Source organism: Ahaetulla prasina, chromosome 1, assembly GCF_028640845.1.
Source record: "Ahaetulla prasina isolate Xishuangbanna chromosome 1, ASM2864084v1, whole genome shotgun sequence".
In the NCBI taxonomy this organism is placed as follows: Eukaryota; Metazoa; Chordata; class Lepidosauria; order Squamata; family Colubridae; genus Ahaetulla; species Ahaetulla prasina.
The window spans coordinates 277,263,519-277,290,953 of NC_080539.1; the positions used below are offsets into that span (position 1 = coordinate 277,263,519).

Here is a 27,435-nt window from a genome sequence, read left to right on the forward strand (position 1 = left end):
TTCTGGGTCATTTTAAGATTGTATATAATAAAATCCCCAGAGGAAAAATATTCTCTCCTCTGTCTTCTGCAATTTTCCATCTGCCTCAGATGAGCTAAGGTACAGATTTCTGCAAAGTGAATCCAGGGAAAGGAGCTAAAGCAGTCCATTATTTCATGCTTAGTGCTTAAATAAGGATTCACAGCTTCTGTGCCATAAGGCAACATTTTTTCATTTTCCTTTCATTCTGTTAAAAAGCTACCTGAAGCCAAAATGTATGCCATCTAATAAATAGCTTTATAATCAGAACAGCTACAGTAGCAGCAACATTTTTTTATAAATGTGACCACTGTTATAATTTGCTAACAAGAAAGCTTCCTGAAAGTAAGATCATCCTTTGGGTTCTGAAAGTAGGGTAAATGTAAATATTAATACAATGTGTTAATAAAATGTCAAAAACTCATTATTTTCTACCTTAAAAACATGTAGGCAAAATAACAGCATTTTAAACATTAGCGATGCTATATGCAGAAAAGGTGGATTGAACATAGCAAATGAATTATTTCTCAGTTTTTCATTTTATTTGTACTGGAAGTTCTTGAAGGCGTGATAAATGAGCATAATCAGGATCTTTGGTGCAGTTTTTGTGAATTTACTGGGAAAGAGGTTTGAGTCCATCAAAACGATATCTTCATTTTCCCCATCATATATAAGATTTGATGTGATAATTCATGCTTCACTGAGATGGGACATCTCAGAATTCATTAGTAATTTGAATTATATTTATAATTGGTTTTGAGAAGAAATCTTCCATACCCAAAAAATGTGATCTCTTACAGATTTTGAAATTCACTTGCAAACGATTATGGCAAATTTTCTTTCCTGTTTAAAACAACAGCTGTTCAACCAAGCTGTGCATTGTGATAAATATCATACAGCTGGAGAAAGCTTAGCATAGTCTTTATCTAAAGTTACGGTTTTACCCTTTGCTTGTAGTCACCTCTACAGCATCCTTTATATTCATTACATCCAACTTCTCTTTCTAAAGCTCAGGTAAGCATTTACTAGAAAATAGAATAGTTACTATAGAAACTGCAGTTCATTTTTAAAAAAAGATTCTGCATATTTGTACCGACACTCTTATGCTGCCAAGATCAATGATGTTTACAGGAAAGGGATATCATGTGGGACTGCACAAAATTGCATGCAAACCACCTCATCCCATCTCCAACTTACAGAACAAACATTTTGAGTCCAAAGTTACACGTGCTTATTTGAAGATAAAGGATGCTAAGTTGGAAAGGCAAGAAAACCATTGTGTAATTTTTTTTTCTTTCAGGTTAGGTTTTGAAATTGCAAGTTATGAACACTAATCAGGAACTAAGGTTTCCTCTCCAGGAAAGCTGACTCTGTCCTAATCTGTAGTCCTTGAAGTATTGACTACTCATTTCTCAAAGTTCCAGTTTTTGTACCATCCCCGCAGTCACATAGTTGCAATTTATGTGCTAAGCAACCAGTTCATACTTATGACAGTTGCAGTGTCCATGGTTACATTTTCACTATTTGTGACCTTCCCTGCAAGCAAAATTTAAAGGAAAATCAGCAGAGAAGGTAACAGTAACAGAGTTGGAAGGGACCTTGGAGGTCATCTAGTCCAACCCCCTGCTCACACAGGAGACCTGTACTAGGGATTCGAACCAACGAACTGCTGACCTTTCTGATTGACAAGCTTAACATCTTAGCCACTGAGACACCATATTGCTTCATAAAGCCTCCCCCACTCCCAGCCTCCCTGTATGTTTGCTGACCTGAGGCCTGGTTCCCCTGGCATCCCTGCATTCATGAGTTATTAATGTCTTTGACCAATACATCCATAAAATATATAGAATATGTGTTAAAATGGTAATTAAAAGAAGCTAAATGAGTTAAAGAGAAAGAAAGAAAGAAAGGGGAGAGAGAAAAGTTTAAAGGTTTCTGTTACGTTCGGGAAGTAACGAGGCTGGAGACCAGGGTAGTGACAACAGCTCTTTAATATATGGTGAACCCAGCAACCAGGCTGGGGAAAAACAACCCTTTATATACTGTTTAACCGGCGGCTTCAACCAATCAGCAACGTGCTTGTTTCCCGCCTAAATATTTAAAGATACATAACACTCCTCCCCTCCCAGAAAACACTTTACCACTATTTACATATTATTTACATGTTATTTTTCGACGTAGTCACGCAAATAACCTGGGCGTCTCCTAATTCTTTCGGACCTGCGCGGTTCAGTCCTGGGTGGTGTTTTGAGCTGGTCGGAGGGGCTTCTTTCTCCCTCTCTAGGCCATCTGGCCCTGGATTACTGGCAGTCTCTTTTTCTTGGCCCTCCGGCCTTGGATTACTTTTTGAGTTTTCCCTGCTGTTTCCATCGGGAACCTGATGGCGTCGCTGGACCTCCGGGACCTCAGCTAAGTCTTGCGCCTCCCCCGGGTTATGGTCAGCTGTGGATTCAAATAGGGAGTGGTCATTTTCTGTCTCAGCTAGCTCGGTTTGTTCAGCTATTCGTTTCCTTATCTGGTCTATGTGGCGCCTCCATACTCGGTTGTCTTGTAATTCGACTAAGTATGACTTTGGACCGGTTGCTTTTATGATTTGCCCTGCGAGCCAACTTGGGCCGTCCCCATAGTTGCGGGCCCACACTCGGTCGCCTATGCCCATTTCTCTCGTTTTTTCTAGTTCCCCCTTGTAACCCTCTGGTGTGTAATGGGGATTCAAACGGTCAAGTGGGCACCGGAGTTTCCGTCCCATCAATAATTCGGCCGGGCTTCTGCCTGTAGCCGTGCTTGGGGTTCTGTGCTGAACGGCCAGAAAGAAATCTATCTTTGTTTGCCAGTCACCTGGCTTGAGCCTGACACGCCTCCTTAGCGCCCGGACGGAACGCCTGCAAGGCCATTCGACGAGGGTGGAAAGGCGCAGAGAGGGCATGTCGGATGCCCTCCTCTGCCAAGTATTCCTCAAACTGGGCTGCCGTGAATTGCGGGCGTTGTCGGCCACCTGAGTGCCCGGCAACCCGTGGGTTGCGAATAGGTGGCGCAGGGCTGCGATTACTGCCTCGGCCGTGGTGGATTTCATGAGTATGATCTCCAACCATTTAGAGAATGCATCGACAACCACGAGAAAGGTTTGGCCGTGGAAAGGGCCAGCAAAATCAATGTGGATTCTTGACCAGGGCCCTTGGGGTTTTCCCATTCCTGACTGGGGCCGTTGGGGTAGAGGTCTGGACTCTTGGCAAGCCTGGCATTTCCTACCCTCTCAGCAATCTCTGAGTCCATGAGAGGCCACCACACATAGCTTCTTGCTAACCCCTTCATCCTTACGATCCCTGGGTGACCTCGTGGAGGAGGTCCAATACCTTTCCCTTAATTTATCCGGGATTACCACACGATCACCCCATAACAGGCACCCCTTGAGCCGAGAGCTCATCACGTTTTTACAAATTCCTTAAACCGTTAAGCCCGGCGCAGCGGCCACCCTCTTTGTACCCAACCGAGTACAGTCCTTAACATAATGTCCCGGTATGATGCCCGAGCCACTTCCTTAGATGTGACTGGGCCAGAGTCCAAAGAGTCAATCAGCAGGATGGGCGTCCCCGGAGTGGGATCTTCGATCGCCCCTGGTAGTGGGCATCTGCTTAACGCGTCTGCATGCCCCACTTCTTTTCCTGGTCGATGCTGCAGCTTGTACGAATAAGCTGCTAAGAAAATAGTCCATCGAGTCAATCGTGGCGAAAGTGCCACAGGCGTTGGGCGGTCGCCAGCCAGTATTCCTAACAGCGGTCTGTGGTCAGTCACAATTTCAAAGTCTCGCCCAAAAACATATTCGTGAAATTTTTTCACCCCTGACACAATTGCTAGCGCTTCTTTATCTAACTGGCTATAGTTCCTCTCTGGGGAGGACATCGTTCTGGAGTAGAAGGCTATAGGGGCTTCTGTGCCGTTTGGCAGTCTGTGGCTGAGCACAGCTCCCACCCCGTAAGGGGAGGCATCGCAAACCAACACTAGTGGTAATGAGCTATGGTACTGGATGAGCAGGCTGTCGCTCGAGAGCAGGTTTTTTACTGCTTCGAAAGCCCTACTTTCCGACTTCCCCCAAGACCAAGCAGTATTTTTTCCTAGAAGCTTATGCAGCGGTTCAGCAACGGTCGCTTTGTTTTTCAAAAAAACCGCGTAAAAATTCACTAGCCCTAGGAATGCCTGAAGCTCTGTTTTGTTTTTGGGCGCTGGAGCCTTTTTGATTGCCTTGACCTTGCTCTCAGTGGGGTGAATTCCTTTCTTGTCTATTCGGTAGCCCAAGAATTCGACGGATTCTACCCCTATCTGGCATTTGTTCACTTTAACCTTTAGTCCGGCTGACCGGAAAATGCCCAGAACCTTTCTCAAACGCTCCCCCAATTCCTCTACGTTTTCGGCTGATATCAGTACATCATCGAAGTAGGGAACTACCCCTGGGATCCCTTGGAGGAGACGTTCCATCAAATTTTGGAACAGCCCCGGTGCCACACTCACCCCAAATTGTAGTCGGGTGCACTTGAAGGCCCCCCCTGATGAGTTGCTCCAGCAGCACCTCGTCTAGGTCTCGGTACCCACAGTCTTTGGAGGCTTTCCGCAGGGCGGCCATGTAGTCGCCGATGGATTCGCCCTCTAGCTGCCGGCGCTCTCCAAATTCAAAACGCCGCACGTATTTGGACGGCGTTGGCGCGAAATGGTTTTTAAGCAGGGTTTGCAGAGTTTGCCACGATACCGATTGTAACGGCGTTGGCTCTGCCAGGGCTTCCGCGATGTCGATGACCTCGGGACCGCAGTGGCTCAAAAAGTATGCCCTTTTGCGGTTGTCTGGAACTCCTTGCAGTTCGTTGGCTTCTAGAAAGCTTTCGAAACGGGTCATATACGTTCCCCATTTCTCTTTAGCCGGATCAAACGGTGCGGGCGGAGTGTAACTGGCCATCTCCGTTTTTCTGCCCTGTGTTTGCTGGGTTCGGTTCTTCCGTGCTTCCGCATTCGTCCCGGTCCTCTTTGCCGCGTTTCTCGGTTCGGCAGACCCCTTCCTCATCCTCACCGTCGGATTCGGTCTGGATCTCTTCTTGATGCACCGGGGTTGACTTTGTGCTCGCCTTTGGTGTGAGAGGCTTTTGCAGTGTCTCCGCCGCTTGGGTGGACATTTCATGCGCTCGGGCTTCGTCCAGGGCGTTTGCCAGCGTCAGATTGCTTTTCGATAGCAGTCGCCTCCGCAAACGCATGTCTCGGACCCCCCGGATGAGTTGCTCTAGTAGCACCTCGTCCAGGTCTCGGTACCCACAGTCTTTGGACGCTTTCCGCAGGGCGGCCATGTAGTCGCTTATGGATTCGCCCTCCAGCTGTCGGAGGGCTGTAAAATAATTTACAAGTTATTTACAAGTGCCACTAAATTCTCCTCAGTGCAACAGTGCAGGAGCCTGTTGCCCATCCGTTTTAAAATAAGATAAAAATGGCACGCAATGAGGTCTGAATATAAGATATCAAATGAAGAATCCTGCTCATACATTACCTGATCAGTTTATTACATGAATTTGACAAGTCTTAAAAGCTTTGAAGACTGCCTTAATTAAATTCAGGGAAATGAATATTATAGATATGACATGAAAATGGAACAGCATTAAAAATACTTCGGTAGAGAAATGATTACCCAATGACCCATGGAAAATGTTTTTCATAATTAAACTGAAAAGGACAGGGTTTAAATTACTTTCCCATTATTAAATCAAATTCCCAATCCTAATAACAAGGTCTACAGTTGGACCTTTCTGCTTCTACTAGTTTTTCAAATACGTATTCCTTCGTTCACATGTCTTGTCTAAATTGTATTGTCTAAATTAGGAAGGTTTTAAGAAGATTAAAGCCTATCCTTAATAGTAACCATAAGATTTCACTTTCCTCTTAATCAGAAAAACAGGATTTAAAATTGGTTTGCTACTATGACAACCAATGAACCAGTCTTATATTTAATTTCCTAAATAAACCAATCTGAATGGTAAAGACAGTTTTCCTAATTTTCAAAGTCTGTTTCTTTTCTTAAGAGATAATATATGTTTAATCCTTGCATTAAAACGTTGCTCAGTTAATTTGTCAAAATATTCATAAATTCAGTCTTATTAGTTGTATTTATAAAATCACTTCTGGAAGTAAAACACTGTATCAACTAGCTCTGTTTGGATTGTTCCAATTGATTGTTATTATCATTTACTGGTCTAATATGAACATTTTTTCTCTATGTATATTTGAAAAAAACATTAGCTTTTTTTCAGACAGGGAGTATCATATATTTGGCACACTGAATACATACAGATGGAATATGGCATGACACTCCGAAACTGAGCACAAGGTACTGACAGAAGCTACTGTTTTAGACTGCAAAAACAATTGAATGAGCTACTTAACTGTACCTATAAAAAGTGAATTCACTTGGTTTAACTAGAGGTGCCTAGGACCTGAACAAGATGTTCCTGAATTGATGTATTCTTTCAATTCTGATTCCTTTTCTCAATATTTGGTTCTATCTGTCTATAATTCAGAACTGAAACTATATTTCAACGCAATTATTCTGCAATAGGCAGGAGAATTTTACTTCTACACTTTCTTAATTTAGTGAGCTTATATTAGGTCTCTCAAATTATCCTTTAGACTTTTACCAAGGAGAAAGGAGTGTTTTTATCTAGTTGACTAATAATAAAGTTAATAAAGATAACTTGACTAATAACAACTTGGGAGAGAGTCAAAATACTGCTTACAATCAAATACGTAAAGCCATCATTATTCCTATCTTTCTTTCTTGTTCCAAACTATCAAAAAACTTGGGACAAGCAAATAAAAATTCATCCATGTAGCTTAGTTTATATTTTTAACTTGTCTCTGGGTTCTTGTAAGGTCTTTTCTCTAAAAAGAGGATTGATTTCTAACCTTCATTATTTATGCTCACTAGGTATCTAAGTTAGTTCACCTCACTTAATGAATGTGTGAATAAATCAATTCCATCAGTAAAATAGGAGTGAAAGCAGCCACCCTGAAGGAAACTTGGTAGCAGCTGGGAGAGGCAGAACTTGAAGGGAAAAGAGGAAATTGCTGCAAGTAAACACTTGCCCTTTCCTTCTATTTGTTGAGGAATATTAGTTGTAGTACCCCTGGAGCAAGATGATTGATAACTTCTTAATAAAATGTTTCTGGTCACTGGATTAAATTCAGGTTTTAGCATTCTCACAGATTTATATTGATTTTTTTCCCACTTTTTAAATCTTTTTTGTACTTTATCAACACTCACAAAGCCTGGAAAGACTGAATAAATATTATCTCTTATATGTCTGAATGGATTTGCAATTGCCTTTCTCTTTCTCTTGTTAAGAGATCATGCACTGTATTATTTAGCAAAATATTTGTTTTTGCAATAGGGCTGAGTTGAGCCAGACAGAAGTGGGCATCTCTTTGAAATTATGCCTATAAGGCCAGTAAAAAATTGTACTGCACACTTGGTTTTTCAAAAGCCTTTGACAAAGTTCTTCCTGAAAAAATATTGAACAAATCCAGCTGCCATTAGGTATATCGACAAGTGTTCTTATAGATTAGCATCTTGTAACAAACAAAACAGAGAATAGGGAAAAAGTAGCTAATTTTAATACTGGCAAGATGTGCAAAGAGGCACCATAAACATTTCCATAGGGACTGATACGTTTTTAACTTGTTCATAAATATCTTGAGTTGGAGTTTAGCAATGAAGTGGCCATATTACCTAATGATGAATTATTCATAGTAATAAAATTGAAATGGTGAACTCTCAAAAGATCTCTGTAACATTAATAAATAATTTCACTAATTTTAATATAATATAATATCATTATAAAAAAATGATGGTAATAAAATATTTAAACACTGTGTACATGTCTAGTCAATGCACCTTAAAAAATTACAAGAGAGAAAATATGCCCCCAAAAAGCAGCCAAAATGTTTTTAGGGTAGGGCAGTTCCCCTAAAACATTGGCCTCTAAACTTTCCGGCTCGGTGGAGGCAGTGGGGTGGGTTGGGGTGAAGGGACGGTTTCGCGCACATGCATGCACCGCTTTCACAAATGCAGCTTCATGCACACAATCATGCACACCACTTCCGCAGCCCAGTTCTGAACAGGCCGCAGCCTGGGGGAGTTGGGGCAGTGGTGAAATCCATTTTTTTTTTACTACCAGTTCTGTGGGTGTGGCTCGGTGGGCATGGTTTGGTGGGCGTGGCAGGGGAAGAATACTGCAAAATCTACATTCCCATCCCACTCTGGGGCCAGCCAAAGGTGGTATTTGCTGGTACACTGAACTGTTCAAAATTTCCGCTACCGATTCTCCAGAGCCTATCAGAGCCTGCTAGATTTCACCCCTGGATTGGGGCCCTCTGCCTTAAAAGGAAAGAATACAGCTATTTAAGTTCTTTAACATAAGGAAGGTAATGGGGATTTTTAAAAATTGATAAAAGGAATGTTATACTTACCCTGAACGTTCTTTCGCGTTGCGCAGTGTGAGAGTCCATTGAATGGGTTATCCTCATGTGATTGGCCAGAGACTGAGTTGAAATTTGCTAAAACACACCTCCTCTTCCTGTCTAGCTCCGGTTTGTTAACGAGAATCTGGATCTGAAGAAACATAAACTTGAACGAAACAAAGTTAATAGAAGTCTGGAACTCCCAAAATAGGGAGGGTATGGACTCTCATGCAGTGCAATGAGAAAGAATGTTCAGGGTAAGTACAACATTCCTTCTCCCTTGCACTGCTTAGAGAGTCCATTGAATGGGATATACCCAAGCTAAATATCCCTCGGGTGGGAAAAACCAGAAACGGGTGCCGAATCCGTGGGAAGAACTTGTTGAAGCACCCTACGACCGAAGGCAGCCTTAGCCGATGCAAATTTATCCAATTTGTTATTGCGAATGAAAGGAATTGGGGTGGCCCAAGTGGCTGCCCTGCAGATCTCCAAAAGGTGGCCCAGGCTGTGGTGGTTGCCGCACTTCGCGTTGAATGCGCTGTGATACAGCCAGGCCGAGGTTTGGACTTCAGTTCGTAGACCATGGATATGCAGCCCTGAGCCAGCGAGCAATGGTGGCTGATGATACTTTTGTGCCCAGCGAGCCAGGCTAGAAGGAAATGAATAATGACTCAGATTTACAGAATGCAGCAGTCCTGTCAATGTATTTTCATAGTGCCCTGCGGACATCTAAGGAGTGCCAGCGTCGTTTGCTGGAGTGACTGGGTTTGGGGCAAAAATTAGGCAAGATGATTTCCTGGGTTCTGTGAAATCAGGTATTGATTTTTGGGAGGAAGGAGGGATCCAGGTGCAGGATGACTCGGTCAGAATGAAATATGCACAAGTCCTTGTGTACTGACAGAGCAACAAGCTCTGAGACTCGACGGACAGAAGTTATAGCGACAAGAATGGTAACTTTGAAAGTGAGAATTTTGAGGCTGGTAGAGCCCAATGGTTCAAAGGGTGAAGCAGTCAAGGCTTGAAGAACGAGGTTGAGATCCCAGGAGGAATACCGGTGGATTGGAGGGGGGCGAATGTTGGATGCCCCTCGTAGAAAACAACGGACCCAGGGATGGCGTGACAAAGAGCCATGGTCCTTGACGGATAGTACAGTTGCCAATGCTGTGACCTGCCGGTGCAAGGTGTTGACTGCTAAACTGGCATCCAAGCCCCCTTGAAGAAAGCCGAGGACTTGGGGAATGGAGTCTTGTTGGAAATAATCCCTGTTTTGGAATACCAGCAATGAAATGAAGACCAGGTAGCGTTGTATATACAGGTCGTAGAATGACGACAGGAGGCAGGAGTGTAGAAATCACTCTGGGCAAAAAGTGGTCTCATTTCAGGATCTCCTATTCAAGTACCAAGTGGCAAGCTGGAACCACTGGGGCTCCAGGTGGTAAACTGCGCCCTGGCGTAAGGAGATCTGATCCGTGGGAATCCTCCAGGGCCCTGTGATAGACAGGCCCATTAGGTCCACAAACCAGGCCCTTCGAGGTCAGTAAAGGGCTCTCTTCTCTAAGATCTTCCGTATTACTCTCGGAATAAGGGGTATTGGAGGGAAGGCATACAGAAGAACTGGAGGTCATCTGCAGCATAGGGCGTTGGTCTCCTTGGTGCCCAGTGCCCAGAATCTGGTGAAGAAGTGTGGAATCTGGACATTCTGTGCACTGGCGAAGAGGTCGATCTGAGGGTGGCCAAATCGGATTGTGATCTGTCAAAAGAGATTGGGTACAATTGCCACTCTGCCTGATCTATGGTTGTTCTGCCCAGCCAGTCTGCTCGACTGTTGGAGGTGCTTGTAGAAAAAGCAGATGTCTCTCTGCCCACAGTCCTAGTTCCGCTGCCTCTCACATCAGGACCCAGGAGCGAGTCCCTCCCTGCTTGTTCATGTGGGCCTTCACCATGACATTGTCTGTGCATAGCAGCACGTGATGACCCGACAACTGAAGTTTGAAGTGGCAGAGTGTGAGATGACCAGCTCGTAACACCAACCAACTGACATCATTCCAAAGGTCTTTGGGCAATCATCAACTCTGAGTGACCTGGGAATTCAAATGAGCACGCCATCCAAACTGGCTGGCATCTGTGATGAGGACCAGGCGTTGGGGCTCATGGAAGAGGCAGCCTTTCGTCAGAGCTGTAGATGTCCACCAGGAGAGAGATTTGATTACTCTCGGGGAAACCATGATCTGGGTACTGGTATTGCTGGTACCCACTTTTTGGCTTCGTAGGAGAAGCCATTGAAGGAGCCATGAGTGAGCGAGCACCGGAAGCATCGCGGCAAGATGGACAGGGAAAAGCGAGCTCCGCCAAGCTTTGCGAATCCTCGGGCCAACAAACCGCCATTTGAGGGGTCTTCAGACCGGAGCTGTCCTGTAGGGACAGTGAAGAAAAAGAGGATCCTCAGACGACCGAGTGGAACCAGCAAGTTCCTCAGAGGTCAGAGGAAATCTCTTTGACTCAACGGCAGGAGAGATGGCTATGGCAGCCATCACTAAACTGGGGCAAGCAGACCAAGTTATTGAGGAGGATTGGTGAACTGGATGAAATATCGAAGCCGGTTGAGTGAATACCAACTCACAAAAAAGCACTCTAAACTTGACATTTGGAAAAAAAAAATTTGGCGGTGGAACAGCGGCTAAATTAAGAAGGACTGTAAACATACCAAAACAAAAGAAACGGAAGCAGTACCCAAAGACCTGACAGAAATTTGATTTTTAAAATTGAAGTAGAGATCCCTCAAACAAAAAGGAAAAAATAAGGGCATCCCTAATCAATTTGAAAAATCTGGAAACTTTTAAAATTGATTACAGGCTACAAAAAGGAAAAAATGGAGGATTTAAAACCGCAATGTGGTGGAATATCTCTGATTTTCTTTTTCCTCAATGAATTTGAACTAAGTAAATTGGGATACGGATTTTAAATGGGACTAATTGGAAAAATAAAAAGTTAAAGCAAAACAAGGCGCGGCTCTAAGTAAAGGAAACAAAATGAATACCTTCGCTAATTGTGGATTAGAACTGTGGATTGGAAAGTGACACCCTCAGGCGAAAGAGAAAATTACATGGACTAATATTTATTGTGGAAACTATTTTATGGCAGTGATAAGGCTGGTGAGAACCGAAAGGGAGGATTTTATCAATAAACTGTTTGACTTTGATAATAAGAACTACAATTCCCAAAAAATGGCACAGGGAATAATTGAAATGATGAAAAAGATGCATATGACTTTTAAGCAAGAAATAAAAGAACTAATCACAAGACTGTATGGAAAACAGGATCCAGAAGAAACAAGAGCTGCTCCAGAACTGACAGCAAACAAAGGATTCATGAAGCAAGAAAGGGCGTTGGAAGAGGAAGAAAAAAATACTGATGATGAACTATTAAGTGATTATGTAATTTTGAAACAGTTTTAAGGAGAGAGGTGAAAGAACCTCCAGAAAGGGGGAAAATAAAAAAGGGAAATAGCACAAAGAAGCTGATGAAAGTAAATGAAAAAATACTGAAAACAAGAAGGAGGGGGGAAGAACAAGGTGGGAAGGAAGGAACAAGGGAAGAAAGAAGGGAAGGGAAACATACAAAGTCAAAGGACTATATAGGGGCTAATAGAGAAAAACAAAAAATGGGGCAAGAGGAAAAATGGAGAATGGATAGAAATATAGGGCAAGCAAAGAGAGCAAGGAATTTTAAGAAGAAAAAAGAAGGGAATTGAAATAAATTAAAGGTTGAAATATTAATGAGATGGGAATATATAAATATTAGACTCTTTGAAATGATGGAAATGCCTGCTTGTTTTTCTTATTTTCTTTATAAGATTATGAATAAAAAATTTAAAACTGTCATTGAAATGTAAAGAGATGATTGATGCTGATGATATGGAGATTGAAAAGAAAGAAATTATTAAATGGGAATATAGAGTTTTAACATAAATGGGAAAAGAAAAAGGAGGGGAAGGGATAGATTTGGCTAAAGATTAAAATTGGAGATTGAGGGTTAGATTAGAATTTTTAAGAGAAATGCAAATAGGGAAATAAAAAAAGAGGGAAGGAAAATATATTGATAAAAGCATATAAGAGGTGTTGGAAAAAACTGAACTGGATGTAAATATGTACCTGGCTGATATTTTGTTCAGGAAAAATACATTGTATGTTGTTGTTTGTGTGTAAAAAATAAAAAAAAATCTCAAAAAAAAAAGAAGGAACCGTGAATGCAATCTCGCCCAAGGGACGATTGCCAAGCACGAAATCATCTGCCCCAGTAATTGTGACAGCAATAGCAGAGGCACTCTCCTTAGCGCTTTTACTTGATGTAGCGTGGTCTGGATGTTGAACCATTGTTCCTGCGAAAGGAAGACTTGGCCTGACACGGTATTGATGCATGCCCCCAGATGACCAGTTCGGTGGATGGCGTGAGATGGCTTTTCTCCCAATTGACAGTGAAGCTGTGCTTCTGGAGAGTGTTGATTGATACCTGGAGATCATGCTCTGCCTGTTGGAATGAGGAAGATTGAATTAAAACATCATTCAGGTAATCTGATTGGTGACACCTGTAAATGAGCTGCCACCACGTCCAGGAGCTTAGTGAATGTACGGGGGGCAGAGGAAAATTCAAATGGTAAGGCCTTGTATTGATAGTGAGTGCCTTCGTAACAGAATCTGAGGAATCTCCTGTGAGATTGCCTGATGGTAACATGGAGACAAATCTCTTGGAGATCTATGGATGCCAAATAATCTCCATGTCTGATGCTGCCCAGAATACTATGCAGAGAGTGCATCTTGAAGCGTCTGTACCGTATATGCACATTCAGACATTTCAGATCTAAAATGGCTCTGCTGCCCCCCAATTTCTTTTGCATCAAGAAGAGAATCGAATAGAAGCCGGAACCACGGTTTTCCGGTGGGACAGGTTCAATGGCTTGAATGGCCAGAAAGTGCTGAATTTTGGCTTCCATTAGAGGTCTCTTGGAAGGGTCTGTAGATGAGGAACAGCAAATAAATTGCTGTGGAGGATCAGAAATGAATTCCAAGGTGACCCCGAGGGAAACCGCTTGGATGGCCCAGGCATCAGTGGTCGTAGCGCGCCAGATGTAAACAAAATTGGTGAGATGATCTCCAATGGGGTCTTAAAGGGAGGAATCACTTGTTCCTGCGGTAGGGGCAAAAACTGGAGCCCTGGAAGGGCTGCCTGGACTGAGGCTGACGTGTTCGCTGTCTGAAGGGCTGTCTGCCGATTGGTTGAAAGAGCGCTGATAGGCCGGGGACTGGAACCCGGGATCTGAAGACCGAAAGGACTGCCTTTGGTAAGAAAAAGAAGACCTCTGGAGGCAAATGGGAGGACTTTTCTCTTGTCCCTATCTTCAACAAGGATTGGGTCCAATGCCTCGCCAAAAAGGGAGGCTCCTTTGAAAGGTGCGGCGGTCAGACGCCACTTGGTCTTCATGTCCACCTACCAATGTCGTAACCATAGAAGGTGCCTGGATGTGATGTTGGATGCCAGGGCTCATGATGCAAACTTGGCTGAATTGAGCATCGCAACTGCAAAATATTCCACGGCTGCGATCAGTTTGTTTCTGACTTGGTGCAGGCAAGAATCCTCAGGTGATGCTCTGGCCTGCATCTGACAGAGCCAGATAAATGAAGTTCTGGCGAAGAAAGACGCAGCTGTGGCTGATTTTATTGCCCATGCAGCAGCCTGATGAGCTTTATGGATCGAAATCTCTGCGTGTCTATCCTCAGTGCGAAGACCTTCAACCGCATTGGATGGAAGAAATCTGGGTGAGGTCAGACTAGCCATGAGAATGTCAACAAAAGGAAGCTTGAGGAGGTCCTCGAGTTCCTGATCCACCGTATATAGTTTTCTGTCCTTGCCACTTGGATTAGAGATTACACCTGGTTGAGCCCATTGGTGTTGCACTACATCCACGAAAAGCCTAGGCGATGGAATTGTGTCCTGTTCAGTGACAGCCTCATTGAAAAGCAAATTGTTAGCATCTTGAGGAACAGAAGAACCCTCAGGTTGTGCTATTTTAACACTCATATTGGCAGTGGATTTTGCTTTATGCAACAAGGTTTTTAAAAAATCATGCCTATCTGATGAAACTTCCTCCTTACCCAACAGATTGTAATCAAAGGCCTCCTCCTCATCTATGAGCGACCGGTCGCTGTGGTGAGAAGGGGAAGGGGAGCGGGTGGCATGTGCAGATTCAGCGTTTAAGCAAGAAGAAGCCCGAGAAATTGGTTGTGTCTGAGCAGGTGCTGTAGTTGCAGCCAAAATGCCTCTTTGAGCAAGGGCTGCATCAATGCTTCTAGCCACTGTTAGTGCAATGAGATCGCACATTTTCTGTGGCATACTAAATGTCTGACCTTCCTCCGGATGGAGCCCTGCCGCGGTACACATAAAGGTAGCGGATGGTGTTGAGGTGTGTGTCTGCTGGGTGATTCTGAACTGGAACCAGCAGCTTGGGCAAAAACCGCTCTGACCACAGCTTAGTTTTCCTGACCCTCAATGGAGACATTGGGAGACCAGGATGTTTGAGCCTGATGGACCTGTGGAGACAAATCATGCCCCTGGACTGAGGCAGGAGGTGGAGCCACTGCAGCAGGAGAAGGGGCTTTTCTGTATTCTGCCCTCTTTTGGGCCTTGTCAAATTGTTTGGTTAAGGCTAAATGCTTTCTATGGCCATCTTTCTCAGCTGCAGAGGAAGAACAGGGAGCAGCAGAGGTTTTGGATCTAGTGGAATGTTTAGTCGTGGATCTGCCTCTATGCTTAGTAGGAGAGCTGGATCTGTGAGAAGGAGAATGACTATGATTGGCCATTTTGAATAGGGCTGCACCACAGATAATTGGAAGGCAGAAATATCCCTTGCAATTACTATCTGATATACAGAATAGATGTAGCAGGGTCACAGAATAATAAAGCTAGCAGAGATGACAAAACAACTCCCAATAGCCTTTTTAAATGGTTGTAAATGGCTAAGAGCCGGCAAAACAGCTCCAAAAGGCCTGAACTTGGTCCCAAAATAACGCAGGTCAGACAGAACAGCTCCAACCCTGTTGGAAGAGAAATGCCCAAGATGGCGCAGAACCAACAATATAGCTCTGCAATTGCCCTAGGCACTGGTGCAGAGCCGACAGAACAGCTCTGTTTCGCCTAAAAATTAAGCCCAGGGATTCAAAACTGGCAAAACAGCTTCTAACAAGCAGTAAATAAGGGCTAGGCAAGAGAGAGCTTAGCTCCGGTGAAACGGGGCTTTTCTCAATCCCCACAGCACGAAGCCAACACCACAGCTTCCTCGCACACTCCGCAGTAACTCACGGCTCCAAGAAACATCGGAAATCCAAAGGAGAGCTTGAAATCCAAGGCGACGGTGAAAAAAGCCGAAACGCGATCAAAGGGGCCACCGCCGAAGCCTCGGCTCAGCTGAGCGGCACTGGGACGATCGCAGAACTTCCAGAAGCCAGAAATGCTCGGAAAGCCTCAAATACTTGAAATCAGTCAAATAGAATCAAAAAGGGGAGAAATTCACCCCAAATAGCTATTTAGAAAGTCCAATGAAGAAGCTAGAGAAAGTAGGTCTCTTTAGGCCGGACTGAATTAATAAACTGGAGCTAGACAGGAAGAGGAGGTGTGTTTAAGCAAATTTCAACTCAGTCTCTGGCCAATCACATGAAGATAACCCATTCAATGGACTCTCTAAGCAGCGCAAGGGAGAATTGCGCGTTTCCTAGGTAATGTGGATAGAACGATTCAGGATAATATATACCACATAAACTGAAATTTGTTATCAGCAGTTGTGGCAATGGAAACCAATTTGGATGATATCAAATGAGGACTGGATGGGTTCCTAGTGGTGAATATTTAGTAAATAGCAATGACTATTTGCTACCTCCTAAATCACAGACAGTATGGGTAAAATATTGGGTACCAGGAAGTAACAATTGAAGGGTCTATCATCCTCCCGTTCAGGTTAATAAACTCCTAAAATGCAGTTGGATGCTCTGACCCTGCAGAGCTCTTCTTATATATTAGCTATAAATATATTACTCTTGTAATTCCAATAGCTTTGCTCTAAGTAAGTTTACAAGTGCATGCAACCTAATGCAAATATTCTCTTGTTTAAATAAGAATCTCCTTGTGAATTGTTTGTGAATGAATTTCACTAACAATTATCTACATTATAAATATTGATCAGAATTATGGTGACCTTGATCAAATGAAACATTAGTACAATTTTATTTAAAATGCCATTTTTGAGGCTTAAAAACTAAAACAAAATAAAAAACAAGCACACAGAAAACAACACATCCTTATAATATAAAACAAATAAGATGGCATTCTGGAATGATTCAAGAAAGGATTTTTAAAACATAGTCTTTTAGCACATTAAAATATTGTGAATGGAAAGTAACATACAGGAGATTTTTTTTCAGAAAATCTTCAAAGATTTAAACTTTATGAGAATTAATACTAGAGATCACTTGCTGTGAATACTTAGTATACATATCTGGTAATATAAAAATTTGTGGACACTTTTTTGGTAATTATAAATGTATAAATATATCAATTATACACAGACAATGTGAATGAACATTACCTCTAGACTCTTCACATTTCATAACATCACTTTCAACCAATATATTGAGAAAATATTCTATTATATTATTTATTTATTTATTTATTTATTTATTTATTATATTTGTATACCGCCCTTCTCCCGAAGGACTCAGGGCGGTTCACAGACAAAAAACAACAACAACAGAAAACATATAATAGATTAAAAACAGCTAAAGAATAGATAGTTGAATTCAATTGATGCTCTGACTTTTGAATACAAATTTAAAACCTCATTTAAACCCCTTTTTTAAAAATCCCAATTTAAAAAACTACATTCAGGCTAGTCCTGCTCTTCGAAACAGCAACGTCTTCAGCTCGCGGCGGAAGGACTTGAGATCGGGGAGTTGACGAAGCCCCAGAGGGAGCTCGTTCCAGAGGTAGGCCCCACAGAAGGCCCTCCCCTAGAGGTCGCCAGCCGACATTGTTTAGCTGACGGTATCCGGAGGAGTCCCTCTCTGTGAGCGCACTGGTCGGTGAGAGGCTAATGGTGGCAGTAGGCGGTCCCGTAAATATCCCGGCCCTAGGCCATGGGCGTTTAAAGGTGATGACAAGTACCTTAAAGTGAACCCGGAAGACCACTGGGAGCCAGTGCAGGCTACGCAGGAGGGTGTTACATGGGAGCCAAAGGTGCTCCTCTATCACCAGCGCAGCCGCATTCTGGACCAGTTGGAGTCTCCGGGCACACTTCAAGGGAGCCCCATGTGAGAGCATTACAGTAGTCCAGGCGGGATGTAACAAGGGCATGGCGACCGTGCATAAGGAAGCCCGATCCAGAAAGGCGTAACTGGCGTATCAGGCGAACCTGATGAAAGGCTCCCTGGTGACGGCTATCATATGATCTTCTAAAGACAGCCGTGCATCCAGGAGGACGCCCAGATTACGAGCCCTTTCCGTGGGGGCCAATAGTTCGCCCCCAATGGTCAGTGATGGAATTAGCTGACTGTACCGGGCCGCCGGCATCCACAGCCACTCGGTCTTGGTGGGATTGAGTCTGAGTCTGTTCCTCCCCATCCAGACCCGTACGGCCTCCAGGCACTGGGACATCACTTCAACAGCCTCGTTGGGGTGGTTAGGGGTGGAAATATAGAGCTGAGTATCATCAGCGTATAGATGACAACTCACCCCAAGACCACGGATGATCTCACCCAGCGGCTTCATATAGATGTTGAACAGAAGAGGCGAGAGAACCGACCCTTGCGGCACCCCACATAAGAGGCACCTTGGGGTCGATCTCTGTCCCCCCGTCAACACCGTCTGCGACCGGTCGGAGAGGTAGGAGGAGAACCACCGATGAACAGTGCCACTCACTCCAAGTCCCTCGAGTCGGCGCAGCAGGATACCATGATCGATGGTATCAAAAGCCGCTGAGAGATCTAATAGGACCAAGACAGAGGAACAACCTCTGTCCCGAGCCCTCAAGAGATCATCAACCAGCGCGACCAAGGCTGTTTCCGTGCTGTGACCAGGCCGGAAACCGGACTGGAATGGATCAAGATAGACAGTTTCATCCAGGTACTGGGGCAACTGTCGTGCAACCACTCTCTCGACAACCTTTGCCAAAAGCGAAGGTTGGAGACGACGATAATTTGCTAAACTAGCTGGGTCAAGGGAAGGCTTCTTGAGGAGGGGCCTCACCACCGCCTCTTTCAAGGCGGCAGGGAAAACACCCTCCATCAAAGAAGCGTTCACGATTTTCTGGAGCCAGCCTCGTGTCACCTCCCGGGTGGCCAATACCAACCAGGAGGGACACGGGTCCAATAAACATGTGGTCGCATTCAATCTCCCCATTAACCTGTCCATGTCCTCAGGGATCACAGGATCAAACTCATCCCAGATAATAACATCAAGACCTGCCTCCCTCACCCCGTCCGGATCCACCCAGTCTGTGTCCAACCCTTCCCGAATCTGAGCGATTTTATCAAACAGATATTGTCCAAATTCCTCAGCTCGACCCTTTAAGGGATCTTCTACCGCTCCCTGATGGAGGAGCGAGCGGGTCACCCTAAACAGGGCGGCTGGGCGATTATCTGCTGATGCAATGAGGTTGGAAAAATACTCCCGTTTTGCCAGCCTCATCGCCACAAGATAGGTCTGAATTTGAGACCTAACTAGTGTCCGGTCAGATTCGGATCGGCTGGCCCTCCAGATACTCTCTAGGCGTCTTTTCCGGCGCTTCATCTCCCTCAGCCCCTCGGAGTACCAAGGGGCTAAACGAGATCGGCACCGGGTCAGAGGCCGCAAAGGCACAACTCGATCTAGAGCGCCAGCCGCCGCCCGATCCCAGGCGGCAACCAGAGCTCCAGCCGAGTTGTGGGCCAAATCCTCAGGGAATAGCCCAAGCTCCGTCTGGAACCTTTCAGGGTCCATCAGGCGCCTGGGACGGAACCAGCGAGTCGGTTCCGTCTCCCTGCGGAAGAACTAATATTCTAGTTATTATTATATTAACTTTTCAATATTAAGCAGTTTGAGGACAATCCTAAGATTTTAAGATTATATTAATTCAACTGTATACTGCTTCTCACATATACATTTAATGCAGAAGTTCTTTCTGCCCATTTTAAGAGAAGTTGTGAAATTTCAGATTATGTCATTTTCATTAGCAAAAGACATTGATTTTTACAATTTGTTTTTAGAGTTTAAGACAAAAGAATTAACACTTTACACAACACGAACAATGTTCCATAGTATATCAAAAATGAATATCCAGTTGTCATTAAACATAGCTGGTAACTTAAATCAAAAGGCCTACTTCTCTTCTTAGGACCACCACAGAAAGACAGAACAAAAGGGACAATGTTTAAGAAAAAACAATAGCACGGTACAACTTGGTACCACAATTTTTATACTCAAATCAACAAGGGCCTCTGGTGGCTCAACAGACTAATGCAGTCTGTTATTAACACAGCTGCTTGCAATTACTGCAAGTTCAAGTCCCACCAGGCCCAAGGTTGACTCAACCTTCCATCCTTTATAAGGAAGGTAAAATGAGGACCCAGGTTGTTGGGGGCAATAAAAGTTGACTTTGTATATAATATACAAATGGATGAGACTATTGCTTAACACAATGTAAGCCGCCCTGAGTCTTCGGAGAAGGGCGGGATATAAATTCAAATAAAATTTAAAAAAATTAAAAAAAATTAAGGGATGTTAACAAATTTGGCCCAATTAAAGCAACATCAAAATAGAAATGGAAAAGCATGTGTTATAAATCAAATTTAGATTCAGACCACACTGCCCTATTTTTTTCCTAGTACACCAGGAAATGCAGCAATGATCAAAGTTGAAATAAAGGCTGAAGTCATACTAAAGAGGTGGTCTACAGAACTCAAATAAGGGTTATAAATAAATAAAAAATAAGCAAAAAAAAGAGAAGTGCATTTTAGATAGGTATATGGCATCAATTCTAATTAACTGCAATATTGTATTCAGTATTATATTTTCTAGCGTTATCTATGTTATCTAGCGTTATCTATCTATCTCCATGGGGGAAATGGAAGGTAGATCATTCACCAGGGCAAATTTCTCACCATTTCTTTTTCTTCCTTCCTCTTTTGTCACTTTCTGCTGTGCTGTAACTTTCTGTGGAGAGCCTCGGCATGAATTGGGCTTTCCTGATTCGTTGCTGATGACAGAACCATTTTCACTCAGCGACCGGCTGCAAGTAACCATAGCAACAAGGAAGAAGACTAAGTTTTTCCTGCATATTCAACATTTCAAGGTTATTGCATTTGCTTGGCCTGTATCACCACCTATTCCAGGCCTGATTTTTATAGACAAATAAATATTTATAGTATGTTGGAATGAAGACACATAAAAACAGCAGGAAGGCATCCATAGTATTTCCGGGGGGGGTGGGTGTTGTTATAACAACCAGAAGTCAGAACAATCTTTATTTGTGGCTATTGTTTTCTTTATAAGCTCACAATAATAAAGGGAAAATCTTGCGACAAAAGAAGACCCCAAAAAAAGAGGCTTTTTTCCCCCTCACATAGAGGCCATTAAATAAATAATTGTCAATACATGCATCTTTATTGTAATATTGGTTTAGCATATTGCTACAGACTCATTCCACAGCTTTTTATAAAACCAGAACAGAAATAAACAGTATTTTCTGGTAGGGAATTCATCTTTAGCCATATTTCAAAAACAGCACTAGGATAAAGGACACTATAATAATCTAAAACGTTTAGTAGTCTCTGGAAAGATGGAGAAAGCTTTTTTTTAAAAACCACTGCAAGATTTCCTTTTGTGAATGTATAACTAAGATATTCAGATGTGGATTCATATCCCTGTTCATAGCCTGTGTAAATATTACGCACACATTTTAAAACAGTAAAGCAAACAGCAGATCACAGCTGGTTTAACAGTCAAATCTGCAAGAAAATGGGAACGATCTGCTTACATTTTATAAATAGCCATAAACCAAACATCAAATTCCCTATGCCTTATTAAAACTAGCCATGATTATTAACTCTATTTTGAATAGAATTTATTTCATTCATCCTTACTTGGAACAGTTCATCCAACGTCCAGGTCTAAGTATAACAGCAAAGAATGAATAGTTGTAAGCGTAACAGCAAAATAATTAGCTGGAGATGAAGTCAAAATTTGTGATCTCTTCTATGTTACTGTGCACAAGACAAGTGAACAATTCTAAGGCAAGCATAGAATGGTATATATTTATCTCTGAAGCTGAGATGCTTCAAAGAAATATCAAGTGACAACTCACCACCATTTAAGTTTTATGAGGTATTACTCTGACTATTGTCTGCCCTTGTTCTGAAAGGTTGTAACTGGGGTTAAAAACAAAATACAGTGAATTTCCCAGTGGAAAAAACTAAGGAAACTAAGCTCTCTCATAACCTTAAAATATATATAACTTGTTCCAAGGTATACTGTGTTGTATTTGTGTACATGCATGAGAGTAGTCCTTTGTTAACTGTATCCAAATGTAAACAGTAAGATAGACCTAACAATCTTCCGTCTTAAGGTATTCTTTCTAGTTTCCGGCTTCCAAAACTGCATGGTTTAAATATCTGGATTTTGTTGTGTTATTAATAGCCTTTAGGTTCAGACTCTATGGTAAACTATACAGCGTGATCTATATATAATTTGGACAAAGAATGTGCAAATACGTTCTGTGAGGAATATACTTCCGTCATTCAAAGTAACCCAGTTAAGTCAGGAATTTTAATTTGTTGCTTGTATAAATGATAGATATGCATTGGACTGGTTCTTCCATATAGACTATTTTTACTTTCTTATACATGTTATACAGATTGTTTTAAGCTCCGAAATACTTTGAAAATGGTTAAAACAGCCATTTCTGAATTAGAAGCAACTGTTTGGATGCAAAACAGAGCATGCCGATGTTCAAATTGTTTGAATTCCAATTGTTCATGCCCAAGACAAAATTACATTATTGTCACAATACATAATGCTATCAGATTCTAGATTTTAACTTCAGAACCACTGCACAATAGGGTCATGATACACGTGTTAACATTTTGAGGTCTGTTATGCATGGTTTTTCATGCTACAGCATCAATCATGCTGGGAGATGTACTTCAGCAATATCCGAGATCTACAAGTTCCCTATCCCTGACATACTGAAAGACTTGTCAGAGGGAGGGAAATCAATTCTTAAAGGGCACAATCCCGTTTGGGTTTTAAAAACAAACCTAGTCCATATATAAAACTGTGCCAGGATATTAGCCATGGAATTATATACTCCATTCCAAAGAGCAATTTAGCAGTTAAATTGCAGTTATAATGTGAACTAATTAAAGTTCTATGAATATTAAGGTAGTAATTTCTGCAAAGAACAGAAATTGAGTAGCAACTGCCAACTTGTCTTTGCTCAGAAGGCTTTGGATCTCATGCATCAATGTGAAATGAAAAAAGGATTTCCGTATTGTGGAACCAATTGGTTCCACAACTGGTGCTGGCTGGGGAATTCTGGGAATTGAAGTCCTCCAGGCTTAAAGTTGCCAAGGTTGGAGATCCCTGCTTTAAAGCACTATAATTCCATTCAGATTGAACAGGTTGATTAGGTCTCACACACAGAGATATTGTAACAATGCATTATTTTTCTAGATATCTTTTTTTTTTAGAATCTAAGCATTCAAAACTATGTTGTACCACAGAAGTTTGAGCAGATTTTTTTGTGTGTGAAAAGACTGAAATTGTAAGCACAGAAAGAATGACAAAAATCTGTCAACCATCTAAGCCCTAGTCTTTCTGCTGATATTGCTCACCTCTTTCTTGTGTCATTGGACTTGGCAGTTTTTGCTGTGCTCCCATCCTGAACGATTTCCCTTTCCTGGGATGCAGGAGCATCTCTCACAGGAACAGGCAAAACTACGGTCTCTTGGGTGACAGGCAAAACATCATCTTCAGTCCCTTGTTGGCCTAAATGTTGCTTGGCGTAGTCAAAACCTTGAACTGGCTGGAAAAAAAAGTGGGAGACTCAATGATATACATTGCATGTAACTAAAAGTGATAAAAAATGTGCTTTTGAAATGAATTGGTATTCATTTTTAAGTATTTTAAGGCTGAACTTAAAACTATATGTTTTCCACAAAACAGAACATCTGCTGTTTAAACAAAGTAAGATTACCCCAATTTCATGCCTCCATTTGTGGCTGGTGTGACTGATGTGATTCAATTTCTTAGCAACCCTAATATCCTCATATGAGTTGCAGTTAAATGGCAACAAAGGCAAGAGATTCCAAGAACAGTGGTGGTAAGAAAAGAAAAAGAAAAAGAGAAGAGGAGAGGAGAGGAGAGGAGAGGAGAGGAGAGGAGAGGAGAGGAGAGGAGAGGAGAGGAGAGAAGAGAAGAGAAGAGAAGAGAAGAGAAGAGAAGAGAAGAGAAGAGAAGAGAAGAGAAGAGAAGAGAAGAGAAAAACAATGGCAACAAGTGACCATTTTAAAAGCATCACAGGATGATATTAAATCTGGCACAATTTTACTTCTAAACAGACTACTGACTTACTGGACTGAAATCAATAAAAAGATTCAGACAAGTAGAAAAGAGAAAACTCACTTTTGACCTTGCAAAAATTACTTGTTTTGAAATATTAATCTTATAAACTACAAAATATAAACCAGTATTTCACACTTTTTAACTACATCTTGGAACATATCCATTTTTAAACTTTACCAGTAGGACACAATTGTCTGTTATCCACAATACCATCTGCTTCATGTAAATATTAACTATTCTTATGACAATAAATTACATAACAGATGCATTAAATATTACACAAGTACACCAGTTCTAAAATAATAGTTTAAACTGAACCTTTACAATTTGTAACACATGGTTTAAAACAAATGGAAACAGAATTCTTATTTCAATTTTTTCAGATCAAATATTCATCTGTAACTATCACACATCTTAAATTTGAGCATAATTTAGGTACTTAGCTTAAGTTTTATGGCTTTCCCTTTGGTATCATAGAGAGATATTCTTGGGTAGCAGGACAGTTTCACAAAATGCGTGTAAAGTAGGTCCAAGGGGTAGAATTATAACATCCAATGTCCAAATATATTGCCATATATTTGGGATTGAAATGAAAAAAAATTGGCACTGGTTCCTTAACAACCAGTTACTATATATGCCAAAACTATAAAGATATATAATTTTAGTGGGAAACCTCTCCCCTTTTCATTACTAATTAATATGGTTGGACCAGGATAAGTAGCTGTGTTTGCAGCAGTAAAATAGGGTAATCCTGGAACTAGTTCTGAAAAAGAAAGCAGAAAGCTGATTTTGATGTAGATCTACAATCCCCTAACATTCCAATTGTGGAACAAAAATCAACTGAAATAATACTATGAATCTGTACAGTCAGTTTGTGTATAATATGTGTCTGTATATAAACTTTAGAATATAAAAACAATTTATTTCTACAGAAACTCAACTGTAAGTATTAGCACCTTTGAAACTTCTCATACATTCATACTGTACATGGGTAAGATTACTTAACCACAATAGAAAATCCCTATTTCTGTGTGACACAAAATAAACCAGGGGGGAAAAAACAGGAAAACATCCATTACTATTTTACCGAATAAAATCCTAGGAGGAATAGAAATATTATTAGCACCATCTCTTCTTCTTCAGTCTTAACAATTAGCAACAGCAATAGTACTTAGACTTATATACTGCTTCTCAGTGCTTTACAGCCCCTCTCTAAGCGGTTTACAGAGTCATATTGCCCCCAACAATCTGGGTTCTCATTTTACCGACCTCAGAAGGATGGAAGGCAGAGTCAACCTTGAGCTGGTCAGGATCGAATTGCTGATAGTCAGCAAAATTAGCCTGCAATATTGCATTTTAACCACTGCGCCACTACAGCTCTTCTGCTTAATAAATGCTTATAGCGCCAATAAGCTTTGAATCTGATGTTTCTATGGTGAATGAAATCAGCAATGGTTTCAAATTATTTTTTATCACAAGTACAACTTCTCTTCTGAACCCAAACATCCTTTTAAAAAATGCTGGACATCTCAATGTTCAAAAAAATCGATTCATAAAAACTTTACTTTTCCTGCAACCTGAAATTATTCATTACTTTATTGAAAGAAACAGTTGGAAGCACCTATACACAAATCACCCATGCACCTATCATCTGTATCTATACTTTTCAATTCTTTATTTTTTAAAAGAAAAATATAACAGTACAGGCAAAGTTTCTCATCCTTTCTCAATTCTTAACAGACATAACATGTTTTACCTTTTAAAAATATAAACAAGACATGTCAAGTCAATAATCAATTAATTATCAAAATGTTATCATACATGATTTTTTAATTTTATTTTACTTCTACCCTGCTGTAATCAAACAACTCTTGGCAGCTTAGAAGTTATATAAACAAAAATTAAAACATCCATGATGATTTAAAACCTTTCAAAGCAAAAAGACCAAATAGGATGGTAACCCAATCAATCTCACATAGGTTCAAAGTAAGTCCTCCAAATAACCTTTTTTAATTTTCAGAAAAACTGACAAGAATGCCAACCTGATCTCCACCAGATGCCTGGTGTACAGCTCATCACTTCCATAAAAAAGAAGCACTAACTAATCTTAGTCATGTAAACCTCTTAGAAATGTGAGATTCAAGGAAGTTTCTCCCTAGCTGTTCCAATTGGTGGGCTGATGATAGTTGGAGCATATGGACCTGAAAGTATCCAGATACAAGTCATAAATGAATATGTACATCAATATCAGCATCTTAAATTTTACCTGGAAACTAACTAATAGCCTATGCATAGCCTGCAAAAACAATGTTATTACATTCCCAGTCATAAACACCAATAAACATGTAGGCCTCTGCATTGTGGACCAGTTGCAGATTCTGGACCGGTTGCAAGAATATATTTTAAGGGCAGCTTAATGTAAAGTTCATTTCAATAGTTAAAATAGGTGGTAATACAACAACCGTATTTTTTGGAGTATAAGACTTACCTTCCCCCCCCTCAAAAAAGGGTGAAAATCTGGGTGTGTCTTATACTCTGAATGTAGCCCCGCCCAGCTTCTCAAATGGAGGTTTCAGAGGCATCAGAAACGGCAAATGGAGGTTTCAGAGGCATCAGAAACGGACCTTAGAAAAAAAGCCCCAAACGGAGCTTCAGAAAAAAAGTCCCAAACAGAACTTCAGAAAAAAAGCCATCAAATAGAGCTTCAGAAAAGAAGCTCCCAAACAGAGCTTCAGAGGCTTTTTTTCTGAAGTTCTGTTTTGGAGGCTTTCAGAGGCAGGAAAACATTTTTTCTGAAATGGAGTTTCAGAGGCAGGGAAAAAAAGCCAAAAAAAGCAAGGCACAGAGCTCACAACCAAGGAACCTGTTGCTCTGGGAACAGCTGATTGGGGGTACTCTGGGAGGCCAATTCACCTGCCAATCAGCTTTTTTCTTATTTTCCTCCCCAAAAACTAAGGTGCGTCTTATACTCCAGTGCGTCTTATACTCTGAAAAATACGGTACTGTAGATGAGGCCTCTCGCCTCAGGTAGAGCTACAACTGACACACTAATCATAATTTCTGGTCATACCTCTACCTGCAGATAAACAGGAACTGTGAATTCTCTAGGATAGGGACCCGCTGCTTATGTAGAAATTGTATAGGGAGAGTTCCCTTTCCTCCTATTCCTCCAAATTCATTAATCCCATTTGGTCTGATCTTTGGCTCAACATTAAGATCTACACGGGCTATAAAACTGTAGAGACTCCAACTGTGAACTAGCTTTACATTACCATTTTCTGGTATACAGAT

At 41.7% G+C, this 27,435-nt stretch overlaps 1 protein-coding gene across 1 annotated transcript in view; it reads right to left on the reverse strand.

Annotated features, from left to right (window-relative positions):
• KIAA1549L (KIAA1549 like) overlaps positions 1–27,435 on the reverse strand; it is a 129,374-nt gene that overhangs the window by 59,409 nt on the left and 42,530 nt on the right. Inside the window, exons 11-12 of the mRNA XM_058160589.1 lie at positions 23,415–23,605; positions 20,685–20,812 (exon numbers count right to left, since the gene is read on the reverse strand). Of these exons, the coding sequence (XP_058016572.1) occupies positions 20,685–20,812; positions 23,415–23,605 (319 nt within the window). The remainder of the gene's footprint in view (positions 1–20,684; positions 20,813–23,414; positions 23,606–27,435) is intronic.